General features: G+C 35.7%; 4 protein-coding genes and 1 long non-coding RNA gene across 14 annotated transcripts; 3 read left to right on the top strand and 2 right to left on the bottom strand.

The window, feature by feature from the left end:
- The first annotated feature begins 765 nt into the window (after positions 1-765).
- LOC107266999 (phosphatidylglycerophosphatase and protein-tyrosine phosphatase 1) lies at positions 766-4,718 on the top strand. Of its 2 annotated transcripts, XM_015738155.1 has the most exons (6): positions 766-958; positions 1,025-1,096; positions 2,726-2,868; positions 3,945-4,025; positions 4,108-4,347; positions 4,428-4,718. In XM_015738155.1, exons 2-6 carry the CDS (start codon positions 1,078-1,080, stop codon positions 4,554-4,556), a joined length of 612 nt encoding a protein of 203 aa, XP_015593641.1. In that variant the 5' UTR covers positions 766-958; positions 1,025-1,077; the 3' UTR covers positions 4,557-4,718. The 2 variants fall into 2 exon arrangements, with proteins under 2 accessions (XP_015593641.1, XP_015593640.1); XM_015738154.2 differs by lacking the exons at positions 766-958; positions 1,025-1,096 and having other exon boundaries at positions 2,360-2,868.
- LOC107266997 (mitochondrial GTPase 1) lies at positions 1,041-2,218 on the top strand. Its single transcript, XM_015738151.2, has one exon. It carries the CDS (start codon positions 1,078-1,080, stop codon positions 2,071-2,073), a length of 996 nt encoding a protein of 331 aa, XP_015593637.1. The 5' UTR covers positions 1,041-1,077; the 3' UTR covers positions 2,074-2,218.
- A 29-nt stretch (positions 4,719-4,747) lies between the features above and the next one.
- Positions 4,748-9,362, bottom strand: LOC107266989 (alanine--tRNA ligase, mitochondrial). Of its 3 annotated transcripts, none has more exons than XM_015738115.2 (13): positions 9,137-9,362; positions 8,763-9,060; positions 8,525-8,698; positions 8,123-8,463; positions 7,774-8,055; positions 7,543-7,687; positions 7,248-7,420; positions 6,792-7,126; positions 6,409-6,694; positions 5,876-6,271; positions 5,411-5,767; positions 5,142-5,337; positions 4,748-5,056 (listed from the first exon to the last, which is right to left on the bottom strand). In XM_015738115.2, the coding sequence occupies exons 2-13, from the start codon at positions 8,967-8,969 to the stop codon at positions 4,829-4,831; spliced, it is 3,120 nt and encodes a 1,039-aa protein (XP_015593601.1). In that variant the 5' UTR covers positions 8,970-9,060; positions 9,137-9,362; the 3' UTR covers positions 4,748-4,828. The 3 variants fall into 3 exon arrangements, with proteins under 3 accessions (XP_015593601.1, XP_015593600.1, XP_015593603.1); XM_015738114.2 differs by having other exon boundaries at positions 9,143-9,362; XM_015738117.2 differs by having other exon boundaries at positions 9,178-9,362.
- Positions 9,363-9,664: 302 nt separating this feature from the next.
- Positions 9,665-17,086, bottom strand: LOC107266990 (E3 SUMO-protein ligase PIAS1). Of its 7 annotated transcripts, none has more exons than XM_015738123.2 (10): positions 16,209-17,075; positions 15,250-15,416; positions 14,917-15,015; positions 14,623-14,785; positions 14,196-14,489; positions 13,723-13,824; positions 13,378-13,618; positions 12,845-13,255; positions 12,580-12,756; positions 9,665-9,948 (listed from the first exon to the last, which is right to left on the bottom strand). In XM_015738123.2, the coding sequence occupies exons 1-10, from the start codon at positions 16,230-16,232 to the stop codon at positions 9,905-9,907; spliced, it is 1,722 nt and encodes a 573-aa protein (XP_015593609.1). In that variant the 5' UTR covers positions 16,233-17,075; the 3' UTR covers positions 9,665-9,904. The 7 variants fall into 7 exon arrangements, with proteins under 7 accessions (XP_015593609.1, XP_015593605.1, XP_015593604.1 ...); XM_015738119.2 differs by lacking the exon at positions 9,665-9,948 and adding an exon at positions 10,736-11,729 and having other exon boundaries at positions 14,196-14,486; positions 16,209-17,086; XM_015738118.2 differs by lacking the exon at positions 9,665-9,948 and adding an exon at positions 10,736-11,729 and having other exon boundaries at positions 16,209-17,083.
- Positions 10,016-10,844, top strand: LOC112494235. The gene is made up of 3 exons (XR_003059482.1): positions 10,016-10,148; positions 10,413-10,590; positions 10,710-10,844. It is a non-coding gene; the product is annotated as an uncharacterized LOC112494235 (long non-coding RNA).
- Positions 17,087-17,247: the final 161 nt, after the last annotated feature.

Raw genomic sequence — 17,247 nt, 5'->3', positions numbered from 1 at the left:
AGATTCTGCTGCGTACTAAATAATTTTTCCTCGTCCACGCGAGTCTTCTGGATTTTGCCAATTCCGCGTTTATAGCGCACCGACGAGAGAAGAACACTGTGGACTCTATTAAAATACATATTTATATATATTATATTAATACATATAATAAATATTATATTAACATTACAAAAATGGAGGTGCTACACGGATGTCAGCTCCAGAATCGCACTTTTATAAAATCTCTTAAAAATAATTCAACAATAGGCTTTTTCAATAGTTCTCGAGAAGTTCTACAGTTCCTGATAGGTTTCAACAATCGTTCTGCTACGCAACATCGGTAAAATATGTATTAAATATGCTTGTGGCATGATACGCTTCAGTGCAGGCAGACACGAGTTGCTTGCTTTTGTCATATTAAACTTACCGAGCTCACACTGTGCGATCGAATTTAGGATTGCAAAGAAAAAAAGTATTTAGGCTATATCCGATGAGTTGTCTCGTTCTAAGTGTTGCTTTGGGAACCAGCGATAAGTAGCGGAGGACTCTTACCCGCCAGGCTACCCGTTCGTGATCACGTTCAGCTCGGCTACGACGGGATATGCATTATCGACGGAGGCGATGATCACAAAATTCTATTCCTGTTTTTGGTATCGCCTAAAACCGTAGCGTTGTGCATCTCCGTACTGATCTCTGCGCCGGTCTACGCTGATGACTACGGACTGCAGCTAATTCGCTGTTTTTACAGCGTTTTAATAACAGCAGACCAGTTTTTAGTTGAATTCCATGATATGTTATTCAATATAACTTACGATAGTCATTAAATAATTATTTCTACGAAGAAGACTTAAAAGCATACAGGTGGACAGAAATGCACATGAACGTAATACTGTTCTGTTAAATTAGAGTCACATTGTATTTTACATTGTGGTTAGAGTAATGCAGTATGAATATTAGTATGCGTTATTACATTTGACTGGTATGTTGAATTATATGCAATATTAATAAATTTAGTTCTTTATATTATCGTTATTCTATCTTCCAGGGAAAGTTCACTGTTTGGTTACATTGCGAAGAACAAAATTATAGTAGCACACAATGACGGGGGCAGTGGGAGGTAATGTAGCCAACAAATTTCGTCAAACTTTTCGTGTCGTCCAAAAAGATGCATTGCATTGGTTCCCTGGACATATGAGTAGGGGTTTAAAACAGATGCAGCAACGTTTAAAGACAGTCGATTGTATTATTGAAGTGCACGATGCTAGGGTTCCAATTTCTGGTCGTTGTCATGAATTTAATCATACCATCACTGGTTTGAAACCTCATATATTTGTCTTAAACAAAAAAGATTTGGCTGATCAGAATTACAATGACAAGATCATAGAAAAATTGAACTTTGAAGGAATATCAAATGTACTTTTCACAAACTTCACTAAAGACACGGATCCAGGCATGAAAAAAATTCTCCCCTTAGCCAAAAAGTTAATAGAGGAGTCAAATCGTTATAACAGAACGTTTGAACCGGAATTTAGCATAATGATTATTGGGGTACCAAACGTTGGCAAGTCTTCACTGATCAATCGCTTAAGAAATGTTCATCTAGGTAAATCAAATGCTACACATGTTGGTGCAGTGGCTGGCATTACACGTTCTGTTTTAACAAGAATAAAGATATCTGAGAAACCTTCTGTATATGTATTGGATACCCCTGGTATCCTGACACCACGTGTCAGCAATGTATATGATGGACTTAAACTAGCACTCGTGGGATGTCTTCAAGACCATTTAGTAGGTGAAGAGACTATTGCAGATTATTTACTATTCTGGTTAAACAAACATGAAAGGTTTGAGTACGTCAAGGTTTTAGGATTGCCAGAACCAAAAGATAACATATTAGAAGTTCTTTCTATGATTGCCGCAAAGCTTGGTAGAGCTAAGAAGATTAAAAATTTCGACGGTAAATACGTTATGAAGCTTGATCTGGTATCTGCCGCTGAATACTTTATTAGATTATTCAGAACTGGACAGTTTGGCCATTTCTGCTTAGACATTGATCAATTGAAATCAAATGATGAAGAGATGGAATTAATGTAATTTCATGGTGCGAATAAAAGTGTAAATTTCAATTATCGCCATTAAAAATACAAGGAATTAATTATATTCAAGTTACAAAATACTGTCATAAAAAGCTGTTTGTGTATTTTGTCTATAGGTAAATAAATAAGTATTTAATAATAAATCACTCTAGTATTTATATTAATCAATTAAATTACACCTCAATAAGTCCAGGAAATCATTGGCAATAATTCTTACAAAATATGTGTAAAATAATACAATTAATGTATGATTTCATTGAATAATCTCAATCAGTATTTTTTAGTCCCACAGTATAATAGTATGCGTACCGGTTTCATATTTATGTGACTGGATACTACGAATATTCTCTGAAGTAACATAGTATCTCCCTACCACTTCCTTTCTCCAAATCTGGCATTGAAGTTGGATGATCGCTTTCTCTTACAAGTTATTCAGCCCAGCTTAGTCTTGCTGTAAGGTGCGAGCTGCATGGTAGCCGTAACCAACGACTCCATTTGTTAAAATCTCACGTTTCAGTTCTAATTACAATTAATAGCCAATTTAATCAGTAATACTATAATATAACATTTAACCAGTGGTCTTGATCTTGACGTTAGCCCTGGATACTCTATGTATCTGGTGCATATTAAGAGATTTAAAAAAATTCTAGCAAAAATGTTTGCGAGAGTGTCGTTTTATCCGTCGCTGATTTATAATATGGTGATGGAAAAAATTACCTCAAGAAGATGGTACGACAGAATCGACGAGACTGTTATATTAGGTGCCCTACCTTTTCGAGGAATGACAAAGCAGGTATATTTATTATTAATTTAATGGAAAGAAAACGATCTTTCAATTTTACAAGACTTCCGTGATTTCACTTTGAACTTGCCATTAAATATCACTTTGGCTATCTTTGAACTTTTGAGGGAATTCATTTTGTCTTAACAATTTGTTTACAATTATATTAGCATTGGTCTATTAAGTTAATTGAATTTTTTTTTTCTATTAATTTAAGGTTGTTGAACCCAGTTTGTCTTATGACATTGAGAGCAATTCCTGATTTCATGATAAACTTTAGTTTTGAAAGTGGCAATTAATTCTTATCAAGATTTAATCGACTAAACGGTGAAAATGCATTGACCACTGTAGCAACTTTATAACTGTTCTTATAACCGTACTTAAATTTAGCAATGCAGACTTTGAAGAAGTCTAAAGCATATCAGGATGAGTTTACGCGAAATAGTATCATCTTAATATAAAAGTATCATTTTACTCCTAGCTTAGAATCAAGATCGATACAATTCGCAAAAAAAAAGAATTATAAGTCACTGACAACGAATTTTTTTTTTTACATTTTACACAATCGCATTAGAGACTCTACTTTTATATATTTAAATTATTCCTTAGAATTGATCTACAAATATCTTAAGAACTGTTACATAGATTTCCATAATTTTCAATTTCAAAATTTCACCTCTGACTCCTTTTCAGTAAAGGCATTTTCACGATGCAAAACCGAACGAAACAATTTCCAGGAAAGATATTTCTCATAAATCTGTCAAACGGCAGTATTACTAATCACGTTAGAAATTCTATGCAATATGGGATATCCCCGTTTTTTATTATTTCCTATCATAAAAGCGATATTTTGGTAAATCAACTACCAACTACTATCCAAATCTATCGCCATAAATTTTAATTTCAAAATAGCTTTAACCGATGTCCTTCGACTAATAATACTTGCAAAGTACAAACGTCGCACGTGAATATATTATTATAAAAAGACTTGAAATAATAGATGAAATAAGAAAAATAATATGTCGTTATCGCAAGATAGATAAGGATTCCAACAATGAAACAAGAAATATATTTATAAAATTTTATAGCTGATAAACGAAGAAAATGTCAAGGCAGTTGTTTCAATGAACGAGGATTATGAGTTACAACTTTTCTCCAATACCGGCGAGGTAAAGATAACACAGTAAAGACAAACAACAGTGTTCAATAATTACTTTACATTGAACTAATTATTCCATTGTCATACCAAAGGAATGGAACAAGCATAATGTACAATTTCTACAACTCTCAACAACGGACATATTCGAAGCACCCTGCCAAGAGAAACTACAACGTGGCGTCAATTTCATAAACCAATTTCGCGAAACGCAAAGTTGCCAAATTGGTGGTTCTGGCATTCTAGGTGGAATTGATACTCCAGGAACCGTTTATGTACATTGCAAAGCTGGTAGAACTCGTAGTGCTACATTGGTTGGCTGTTATTTAATGAGGGTAATAAATTAGTAATGTCAAAGAATTTATCAAAATTCTACTATCAGTATGTCCATTACTGTTGAGATATTGCATTGCAGAAGCATGGCTGGACTCCAGAAGAAGCCGTTGCATTTATGAAGGAAAAACGTGAGCATATATTACTTCACACTCCACAGTGGTACGCATTAAGAACGTTTTACGAAACCCACGTGCATAATCAAAGATGATATAGTAATAATTCAAAATTGTAATAGTTTCAATATTGATAAGAATGAAAAATTGTATGTATCCCGATAACAATTGTTTGTTGACCTGATAAAGTTTGTCAAAACGTTAAGTGCTGTGACATGTAAAATGTCGTTGAAAAAATATTTTGACAAAAGGACAAATGCGTGTTTGAAAAAGTAGATATTTTAAGATCTTTTAAATATGACTTCTTTTATTTACAATGTTTACCCTACGTATTTGGATCATCGGATGTTCCACGAGGAAATTAATTTTATTTGCTTTTGTGCTTCGTTTGCTTCACATGCAACGAAGCAAATTTTGTTGCTTGCATTATTGCCTTTTCTAATAATGATTTTAATTCGTTCAACTCGACCTGAATTGTTTTCATGTTATAAGCTTCTAGAGGATCTTGATGCTGAACGATTGCGCCCTCTGCTTTAAAAACTTGCAATACTGTGTTCATCCAGGCGCGTGCATTAAATGTATCAGAAGCCATATCCTGTTAACGAATTGTGGACGAGGTGGATATTAATTTATTAATTTAATTTATTTTGTATTAAATGTATTAGGATCTTTAAAAATACCTTTGGTACGCAACAACGTGCTTTCACTGTTCCATTTTTGTGTGCGATAACCATGACAGGTGCGTTCTTACAAAGTTTTGTGATCTTTCGCAAAGACACATTTTTTAGCGACGTATCAGTAGGCTCTAGAGCATGTATAACAAATGGTAAATCAGATGAGTATATGACACTTTTCATTTCGTCCTCTAGTGTGTTTCTAGAAAGAGAAAATTGATTAACCATAGCTGTCTATTAGTCTGAGCTAACTTTAGAGAAATTGATCAACCTACGTAGTTAATTTCCTTCGCTGTAATTTTATAGCTTGTGACAAATTATTGAGTCGTGCCAAACATTCCTGTACAGTCAAGTAAGGTACAAGGATTTTGTCACCTTTTCCTTTCAATCGGTTATTCATATCGAAAATCTTTGCATTTAAAATATTCGATTTTGTAGCACTCTTTTGATATTCCTTCTCAAGTTGTGACACTTTTTCTCTGACATTCTCCGCAGCTAACCTTGCCAATCTTGCCAGAGGTCCCACCGCTGCCTTTATCGTACGACTGGATGAACCTTCAGCTTTGACACTTGTAATGCAAAAGTGTTCGATCATTCCTGTTTTATGGACATGTGTTCCGCAGCATGCTTCTCTGAAAACAGCAGATAAATCTATACCGCACCACTTTTTCTAACAATTCATATTGATGATATTGTAATGATCGCCTAATGACATGAATTTGTAATTAGAGCTAACTTACTTGGATATTAGATGCTCACTATGTACTTCCATTATTCTAATATTCGTATCAGGATACACTTCTCCTGGCACTAGAGTTAAATCGTTTTCGGATGACAGTTTAAGGGAATCTACAATCCTAGTCTTGACAGCAACATCAGCTTCGATACATTTATTTACGAGTTCCTCTATAGTGGCCACATGTTCCGGAGTGAATTTTTCTCCATAAACACTAAACTGAAATATTAAACTGTCCCTGGAGACAATGCTGCCTCGCTGACAGACAACAGGTAAGATCTGCCTCAGAGCAGCATTTAATAAATGCGTTGCAGTATGGTGTCTCATTAAACTAGTGCGAGTTTTTGTGTCGATCGTGGCAACGCACTCGTCGCCAACGCGCAACTCCAATTCCTGTTTCCTGAAAATTGTATAAATTTTTGTCTCACCCAAATCAACAACCAAAATTATAAGCTGTATTTTTTACTGATCCATCCTGCTTATATGAGATACCTTAACTTTCATCGGTAGAAAAGGACAAGATAATTTTATACTCACGCAGGGTCTTGTACAATAAATTTGCCAAGATGTATAACGTATCCGCGAATTTTTCTTACTTCCGCCACTTCAAGACGTAACTTCTTAAGGTCAATATGTCCTTTGTCAGACAATTGACCACCCTCCGGAGCATAAAATGGTGTTTTGTCAAGTATTATACCAACTTCAGAATTTGCATCTATCATAGAATCCACTTCAACAACATTTCCACTACTAACAATAGTGGCTTCTTTAATAGCTTGACTTTCGTCGATAGTTTGCGATTCAGACTCGGATATTAGATTACCTAAAATTCCAGTGTCATTATTCAAACATTAAATTTCAATGAACTATTTAATATTAAAATATATAATATATAATATAGGAACCCTGCGTGAACCTACCATTCACGATCATTCCAAGTAAATTGGATTTAACAGGTGAAAATTCGTATCCGTTGGCACTAACGTTATAATCATATTTTGCAGAATCCTCAGTCTTAGGGACGCCTCTTTTCTCCAACAGATCAAGCGATTCTAGGGAAACAATATCCTTGCTGGCTCTCGTAAAACCAAGTTTACTTCGTTGCCTAGCATTTTCAAGTTCTCGAATAAAATCTGCTTTGTCGAAAATAAGCGATTCTGCCTTGGCTAATTCGCCTATAGTATCAGCACTTAGTCCATAGGTGTCATAAAGTTTAAACGCCAGATGGCCCGGTATGGTTTTCATTGTTGTACTCCTATAAAATATATTTTTCATAGTGTAAAAATGAAGTTTGTTCGTGAAATTGATTTTACAATTTTTTAATGCAAACCCTAAGTTAGAGTTAAGTACAGTTTACGTATGAGATTTGAACTTACTCCTCTGCTAACGAAGCTTTTAAATCTTTGTAGCCAGCTGCCAAACCGGAAGTTATTGAATCGGTAATATTAGCCAAGGCTGGTCGCTCATTTACTATTTTAGTCCATTCCCCATCGGCAGCGTTTCTCAGTGAATTCAAAAGCTCCTCCTCATACTCTATTATCGTTTGAACCTAATTTTATGATGGTATTGTCTCTCATTTATATATTAAGTTTTTTACATGACTGTTGTTTTTTACATGACTAAATTTTTTAAAAAAGCACAGATATGTTAACAATGCATATTACAAGTTACCTTTAGTAAATTTTTCTGCAATTCTGGATAAGTATCGCCCAGACCATTTGCCACATGAAATGTTAATTCACGTAGTAGTCCATTCTTTTTAAATGTCTTATTGCTCACATCTATGGCCTTTCTTAAAATTCTTCTGAGTTTGTGACTGAGGAAAGAACAGAAGTGTCAATAAATTATTGTATTGCTATTGTATTTTGTATATCAATGCGCAATTCAGAATAACAAGCACACTTTTGCTCAGGTAGTATGCCATCGGTTAAGGCTACAGTAACCATCCTTGCATGATCAGCCAAAATTCTATATCCTGAGTCCACTCCATCTCTATCGGTCTCTAAAAATCTTCCTTGATACGCTGGAGCATTTGTAGAATTCCTAATAGCTTCAAACAATGGCTGAAAGAGATCTGTGTCGTAATTAGAACGTTTGCCTTGTAATACAGCTACTAGTCTTTCGAAACCCATTCCTGTATCAACATGTTGTTTTGGTAAAGGAACTATAGGGCCATTTGCGAGCCTGTAAAGCAAAGTATATAGAATCTATTTGTGCTTGCTTGATATTTATCGGAAATAAATCCAAATACCTTTGATATTGGATAAACACTATGTTCCATAATTCTGTAACATCTGGATGACCTTTATTGACTCTTGCTGCTTGGTTTGTGGATTGCATTGTGTGATCTATATGAATTTCAGTACACGGACCGCAAGGCCCTGTAAGTCCCATTTCCCAAAAGTTATCTTGCATACCAAATGGTAATACTCTATCCTCTGGGACACCAAGACTTAACCATATATCTTTACACTCCAAGTCAGGTTTCAAACCCAATTTCTCATTGCCAGCAAAGTATGTAACGTACAGAGAATGTTTGCTAATTCCATAAGGGCCTGTGAGTAATTTCCATGCATATTCACAGGCTTCCTTCTATAAAATTTAATAGATATATTGTCTACTCTTGTAATACACATAGAAAAAAATATTCTACCTTAAAGTAATCTCCAAAAGACCAATTGCCAAGCATCTCAAAAAATGTATGATGATACGTGTCAAATCCAACAATATCTAGATCATTATGTTTCCCTCCAACTCTTATGCATTTCTGAGAGTTTGCTACTCTTTGAGCTGGCGGTTCATGACTACCTAAAAAGACTCCTTTAAACTAAAACCAAAGATTGTTAGTTTTTTGTTAAACTTATTTACTAAGTTCAGACAAAGTTCATTACTTGATTCATCCCAGCATTCACGAAGGCAACAGTAGGATCGCATAATGGCAAAACTGGACTGGATCGTACAAATGTGTGGCCTAAATCCTTAGTAAAATAATCCAGGAACTCATTTCGAATTGCTTTTGCACTTTTATACGTTCTAATATTATTTCGTAACTGTATCATTTCGATTTTTGTGATTTTTTCAAGTCGTCGCAGAAACATTATAAATCTTCCTCACTTAATCCTTGTCCGCGGACTAAGGTTATGCGGTAACATTTAATTCAAGATTTTCGCTAACAGGACGACGAAAAACCTAGAGAAATAAGGATCATATACGAACATCACATGGAGACAATAAAAGTATATTAAATACATAATTAATATCGAACCCAAACCATTTTTCAATAAACAAATCATTATAATGAATAACCTCTGCATGCGAAGTGGTTATTTTTGTAACAGTTGCTGATACATTATATGATTTTTTAACGTAGCATTTTTTATATTCGTTAATCATAAATATTTTGTAGGACTGTCAAAAATTTCTCCCTAAGACATTACTTAACAATTCGAAAGATTACGCGCTATTGTTTGACTAGCCAGAGATGAGTAGGGAGATGCACAACGCTACGGTTTTAGGCGATACCAAAAACATGGTGCTAAATCGTAGCGGCGAGTCCGGGAGTAGGATTTTGTGAACATCGCCTCCGTCGATAATGCATGTCCCGTCGTAGCCGAGCTGAACGTGATCACGAATGTGTAGCCTGTAGACTTATATAACTAAGTTTTGTAACTAATATTCATATAACTAAGAAAAGAGAAGAAATACGAAAGAGGATAATAAACACATGCTAGGAAGTCTAATGCTATAGTAAAACACTATCATATTAATGTACATTGAAGAAATGACAATACCGTAAGTTTAAATACAATTTATTATTTTTTCTTATATAAATTACAATAAAAAAGGACATTACATTAAAATTTAATACATTATTCACAATCATACGACAACACTCGACAACGACATTGATGAAAATGAATTGGAACACTTTCTAAGTGAATTCCAAAGATACAGCGAATTTTCAATTTTCGATCGTCCATTGTTTGATTTCTGTGCAGTCTTGTTTCAGTGTCTTTATCATCCTTGTCAGCAGTTACCATGAAATTTGAAATACCACACGCCGCGTCCTAGTGCGTCCTATAGTGCGTCAAATCAAAATCTTTGTGTAACACTGAGAGACAATATTTGATTAAAAAAAAAGAAAATAAAAAATAAAAACGTTTAGCAATATTTGCGATTTTAATAGAATCCATAAGTTTGTGCTTTAACGTGAAATATGAATGACTCGTGGTGAGAAAAGGGTGTAAGAAATTTTTGTTCCTAAATTCAACAAATACGTAAGTACGAACGAATGTCGTTGGGAGGAAAAACAAAATTCTCATATGAGTTGACAGTCCAGTAATTGGTATTACTTTTCAAATATTAAATTTCTATGTCACGCGTTGCCAAGTCTTACGATTCAAAGATGCACCGTGCAGTGCATGTACCATGAGTCGTGAGAAAAACAATTGGTACAGATTCGCTATGTAAAACAAAAAAAAAATAGTGTTTTCAACAAGCAGGAAACATTTTCTATTTATTTCCATTTCCTTTCTCTATAGTCCCCGTTTCAACGTCACTGAGTCAACAAGAAAAAAGTGAAAATACCTGGCCAAGGAAAATACATTGGCTCTTTGAAATAGGACACCGAGTATACGCAACTATATGACGAGTTGCTATCGTACGGAAACTTAAAGAACGTCGTTACAGAAACGACTGAACAATAACTGACATCCGAAGGTATACGATTATCATTAATATAAGTTTAATTAAATATTAATAATAATTTTATACTGATGACTAAACGATTCCGCGAAAAAGAAACATATCAGGTTAATAAAAATGATTCTTTGCTGTAGCTGACTTAAAAAAGAAACAAATAAAATACTTTGGAGCATTTGGATTTATTACAATCTCATGGATAAGACAATGAATATCAGTTAACGAAACTGCTCAAGAAGACTGTTGTTCCTGAATAAAGAATAAAGCGCGACTTATAATAGAGGCTTCCAACGTGCGTAGAATCCGCGGTGTGATTTTAGCGCATGCGTCGATAATACGTTTTTTCAAATCTTCCGGGCACTGAGGACGAGTTACATAAACGACTCGTTTCACGTAATTCCACAAGAAAAAATTGACTGGATTTAAATCTGCGGATTCCGATGGCCACTCGTGATCAGAATTACCAGGACCAATCCATTTGCCAGGAAACGTTCTGTCAAGTATTTCCTTTATTCTCGAACAATCCTGCCCAGAACAGTTATGGTGAAACCAAATTTCCTGCCTTACATTTAGTGGAAGGTCCTCGAGTAATTCGTTCACAGCCACATTTAAAAACCGATAAGACGCTTCACTAGAATCAACCTGTTCCTCGATAAACTGAGGACCGATTATGCGATCACCCACGATACCAGCCCAGACATTAATTGACCACACAGCTTCCGCTTGTGTTTCTTGCGTCGTGGACGAACCCTCAGCGTTCCCATGATTGTTGCGATGCTGGACAATGGCTTCATTTGTAAACGTAGTCTGATCCGTCCACAATATTTGCCTGATGAAGTCCTTCTCACTTCTGTCTTTGTCAATGAGCCACTTGCAAAATTTGCAATTGCGAATAGTATCCTCTTTGTCCGACTCCTGGTGCAATTGCGTCCGCTGAGGTTGAGACTGCCGATTCTTCAGGATCCTCATTATCGGCGATTGGCTGATGCCGTGATCGGCGGTCAATGAGCATGCGCTTCTCTCGGGACTGTTCTGTGCAGACGCGATCACGGCATCCGCTACATTGCGCACGCGCACACTGCTGCGCATTCCTGAGGAAATTATAAAATGGGATTGCACCATGGGATTGGACCCCGGATCCTGAGGATGACATCGACCTGTAGGACTGGACTGAATTAACAATCTTAATTTTGTAACAATACAACATACCAAAATCCTTCGTTCTCCTACAAATACACCTAATTCATTTACTTTTAAAGCAATATCAAAAATATAATCCTATTCCTTTTTACTTTTTATTCAATCAAATTACCTTTATAATCCAGTACTATATGTCAATAAAGGCAAGGTACGGAAAAGGATTCAATACATGCTCGCGACTTAATTTTTTGGGATATCTGTGTTTCTGTAGGAAAAATAGACAATTTTGATTTTTTATAAAGTCCAGTCGCTCTTATCATCGATACTGCTTTATAGATAATTGTAAAATCATTTATTGGTTTTCCTTAATGATGGCAACTCGTCTTAATTTATGCGTATACACGATTTACCACGTTCTGTACTTAAGTCGATGAAATAGCGAAAATGCTGAGAAATTCCAGCCTGGTCTCACAATTTTAATAAAAGTGCGTTTACATGGTCGACAACATTATCAATTCAGAGTCTCTTTTTATTTCAATACGGTAGTGAGTCCAGCAAAATTAAAAACGAAAACTAAACGCACTCATCTCCACAGCTATTATTTTTATTTTTATCATCTCACTACATTATTTCTTTTTTTTTTCCGAAAGGGCTCAGTGACTTTGTACTATCAGTCAGCAATGCTAAATTATCATTGCACGACCAGCCGTGACTTTGAACACGACCAGTAATCATCTTCAATGTTATAATTACATGATAAATGTAACTAACCGATCTTGTGCCTTAGACTCCTAGTGTTTTTTTCCCACTTTTTTCCTTTTCTCATATATTACTCTAAATCAATTATCATGAGGTCGGGCGACTCACTTGTACTGCTGATCGCACTGTGAACGCTGGACTTCTGAGGTGACGTTAACCCACTGGCGAATTTTTTATTCGAACTTTGACTAGGATTCGAATCCTCGTCGTCGCTGTCGGATATTAGGTCGATAATAACAGCGCGTTTCTTTTCCTTTGGCGTTGGAGAGATGGGGTTGGATTCGTCTAGGATAAAGAAATTATTTATTTAAATAGTGAAGAAACAAATGAATAAACGAACGATATTTTTTTACAGCAAATAGCATTGACTTACCAAGATCAACTGTATCCACGTCGATTTTGTTATGTGAATTTATTTCGGACTTGAGTTCTTTGTCCTTATCCTTTTCTTTCTTGAGCACAAGGTTCTCCCAAGAGCCATCCTGTAACAACTGTATCTCATTGACGTCTGGCAATAATTTACTCGAGCTAAGGACGTCCTGGAAATAACCATCGATGACGAGATTGTCATACAGCGCTGGTTTGTCACACACTGGACAACTCCAGGTTGGTTTTCGTTCGTTCATTTGCAGAAACAAAGATGCATCGAAGCATTGCAAGTGCGAGCAAGTAGACGAACGACAAGGCGTGCTCATCCGCATTTTACCAAGAGGACAGGCAAGTGAAACGCGTAAGGACGTCGTAGCAATTTCACTGTCCGCATCCTCGTTTAGTTTTTCCTTAACTGAAAAACCGTGGAAAGTATTTTGTCAGTGGAATGTTTGATAGAGATCCGCAGGAAGATATTGATTTTTATCACAGATATAACCTGTTTATCAATATTTTGAAAAACTTATTTTTACGCACTTAAACCCCGTGTGTAATCCGAATGTCGCGCCCCGCGTGTTTTTAATCTTGTCAAAAGTTCACTGCTTGACAGCTTTCTCACAAGATACACAGCTATGGCGTAGCGTCTGTTATAGTCAGCTGACCACGTGACTTGTATTTGGTTTCCCACCGTTGGCGACAGTTTCACCAACTGACTAATGTTTACTGGCCTCGGAGGCCTCTTCGGTTCGACCCCAGGTTTATTTGTGGGTATAGGATTCTAAATACGGTGTAAAAAAATAAGGTGGCGTTAGAGAAATAAAGTGTACATGTAACCTGATGACAAGCGGTTGAATCACATTTGATTGAAGTTTCAAGACTTACAGGCAAGGCACAAGGCTTTCCATTAACTTTAACAGCGATGCTCGGTGGAAAATAATCTTCCTGTTCGCATGAAGTTTCTTGCAAACAGAAGCGCATTTGAACCTGTAACAAAAAGTAACCATATGTCTAAATAAAGTTGATTTTCATTCGATTGCACATAGTTACGTAAATCAACTTGATCTACTGTATCAAATAATTCTAAATATTTTGACAAAACTGTCATTACAATGTATGTAATCAATGTATAAATGCATTTCAGAAACGCAACTTTCACCTCGACTTCGGGTTTCCAAAAAAAGAACAGCAAAATATCAGAGAGCACTCTGATATACAAGTTTTTAACTCCAGAAGAATAACTTACGTAAGATTTACACCTAAATCCAATATATTTTTTAACGTATGTTAGAAAAAAGTTATCTTTCTAGGGTTAAGTTAATCTGGGGTTAGGTCAATGAATATAATAGATACTTCACCTGAACAGTGTAATCCATTTTGCTTCCTGCTCGACAATCTCTAGAACTCGCAATGTCAGTAGATTGTTGTGGCGTTAGATGAAACATGAATGAGCTTTCTTGAAGTCTCATCGAACCTTGTGGCATCAGGCTCGATGGTTTTAGAAGCTCACCAAGCATGTCAAAGAATGGCAGTTTCTTTAGCTTCACGTCCGGGTGGACGGGATATTGTGATGGTTGCTGAATTTGTAATTGTGGAGGCAATACTTTTGCCTGATATGGATATGGCGAATAAACGGCACTTGTTGAGCGCTGCTGTAAAAAGAAAATGTTTGATTATCTATATGCAAATTTATTTTACTTACGATACATCCATATGTTCATGGGTCTAAGGTAATTAGACAAAGATAATTAATTCGATACTCTAGGTTGTCAAAGCCATATATACCTGTGGTGTTACACTTGTGTAACCTGCTGCAGGATAAACAGGGTTTGTTCTGGCTGATACTTGTGATTGCGGTAGCGATGCTTGATGTGCTGGTGGCAAATCTTTAGTTGCAGCAACAGATGATTGAGGTTGCTGTTGGCCCATTGCCTGAGCATGACCCTGTCTGAATAATACAGAAAGTCAAATTTTGTTAATATTCTTTTAATACTATTAGATAAAGATTTACGATTTATGAACAGCTATTATTAGATTACAAGCCAAAGTCCGTTTGTCCCTATCACAATCTGTGGATACCTTGTATAATAGTTCCGGGAATGCATATTTTGATCTATTGCTGGTTCTGCTGCACCACCAGTTTGGCTATACAGCTGATGTGCTGCAAGCTGATCTGCTCTGTAACAAAGATATATATTATGCCACTGAATTTCTATGGACATGCTTATATATGACTAATCATTTTTTAATTTAATATATACCGTTGTACATTTATTAATCTGTTAAAATTAAACAGAGTGATGTAACTATGCAAGCAATAAATAAATTTGCTAAAATGAAATAATTCTCTTTTTTATGGCTAATAAAACTCTGTTAATTAACAAGAATAAATAATGTATTACTATCACTTACTGAATTGTTTTATAAAGTTCTCGAATTTTAAGTTGAACTGGATGAGATCTTAAACGTAATAATTCCAGGGCTCTGGTTTGTAGTTCGTTCTTTCTACCAGATTTATTTCTACCAGCGAAACCCAAAAGCATCTGTAGTTCAGACACCCGAAAACTTAGAACCATATTCTATAACATAATAAAAAACGTTGCTATTTATTTCTCATCGTGTCTTACATAGATCTCGATAATTCTGTTTGTAACAGTTTCTCGTATGAACACCCAAAAATCTAATTAAAAGAAAACTAAAATAATCTTAACATCATTATATATACTAGAAAAATACAATACTCAGTATGAGAATATTAAATCTTATGAAATACCACTGAAAAACTGAAATAATAAAATTGGATATAATGCACAAGAATATTGAATCAATAAAACAATATGATACAGTGTCTTTCTTAAATCATACAACATTTAAAACAATTTCTGACCTGTTAATCAACCAGAATAGGACAGCCAATGTATAAAAAATGAATAAAAAAATATAATCAAATGAGAATACAGCAAAAGAAGAAAGGATTTAAGTTACACATAAGCAATAAGGTTACCCATGGTCGTTGAAAGCTGTTGATTTGACATTGACGTTGTTTATATATTAAGAACTAGAATATTACAATGTAACGAAAATATGTTCGCACTGGTTTCAAAATAATGCACGAAACCAATGGAGAAATTTAAATGCAAATAAAGAATAAATCCATTTGGTCCACGCGAGTAAACAATGAATCTCGTTGAAGCCGAAGATCCTCAGCACGTAAAGTTCCTCTCGCAAAATAAAAATATGTAATCGCGCACTCCGGAAAATGTCGCATCAATTGACTCGATAAATCGTTTCGTTATTTCCGGATAAAACTGAAACAGTGTCCCACTGCGTGATTCGCGACCCCCCTCCTGATTCATAAAATAGATTTATACCTCTAACTCCTCCGTCTCCGCCATCTTCCTCGACGATTTTTTTTGAGAAGCCGTTTTGCTCGTCTTCTGCCCAACGACTCGTTGAAAACACCACACCGGCCAGCTTTTCTCTTAAAACTGCCGTTCCTCGTTATATTAAAGTGCGCCGGCACCACAAATATTATTGACCGTATTTCAAGTCAACTATTCTAATGATCTTTCAGCTTCCTTACGACGATGCGACTGCACCGTTTGTATTTCGATCTTTCAACGGTTGCAAAACAAACCGTTCACAATTTGAGATCTGGCGATGAGTCTAAACTTGTCCGAGGTCCAATTCAAGTCGCCGAAGGAAGTGACAGTACTTGACCCCTTGTAAATGCGAAAACGAGTTTTCCAATATGGCCGTCTAAATTTGCCTTCCGGCGCTTTTAAATTTTCGATTTTCTTGACGTATTACAAATTCCAGTCGGTGTCTGTTTTTTGAGGGTAAGACGCGGAACTGTGACAAGTAATTAATACTCAGACAACACAGTAGTCAATTATTGTCGTGCTTATGGATTAACAAGGTTTTTTACTTCCGGTTATTTATTCTCTTTTACTATATTCTAGAATTGATGACGTACGTAACCCTAGGGAAATTTCTCTACTCACATTTAGTTAGGTTATGTTAAGTTGAAATAGGTTAGATTTTACTTATTTTGGTTATTTTATTAGGTTTAGGTTCAAGTTAGATTAGGTTATAGGTCCGTTCGTAAAAGCGTTTTTATGGGTGCTTTCCAATGGAAATATCAGTAGACAAGTGCAGACGATAGTCCTCCCACTGTTCCAATCACGATATAAGTCGACTAACGCATACACGGTACTTATCCCTAGATTATAATGGCGCGTTCACGCAAATATTAAGCGCCTACTTCTGCGGGATACTTGAAATCCCACTCGATGTCCCTCGCTGCTTTGTTCCATTGGTAAAGAGTGGAAACTCACCTTGCGAATTTGAAAGGATCGTTACGAAATAAAAGTGAATGTAGGTAAGATAGAAACGTATATGTATGTATAT

The sequence above is a fragment of the Cephus cinctus genome, unplaced genomic scaffold (genome assembly GCF_000341935.2).
Source record: "Cephus cinctus unplaced genomic scaffold, Ccin1 Ccin1_scaffold0331, whole genome shotgun sequence".
In the NCBI taxonomy this organism is placed as follows: domain Eukaryota; kingdom Metazoa; phylum Arthropoda; class Insecta; order Hymenoptera; family Cephidae; genus Cephus; species Cephus cinctus.
Note: the sequence above shows the minus strand (reverse complement) of the source record. Positions and strands in the feature narration are given on the sequence as shown.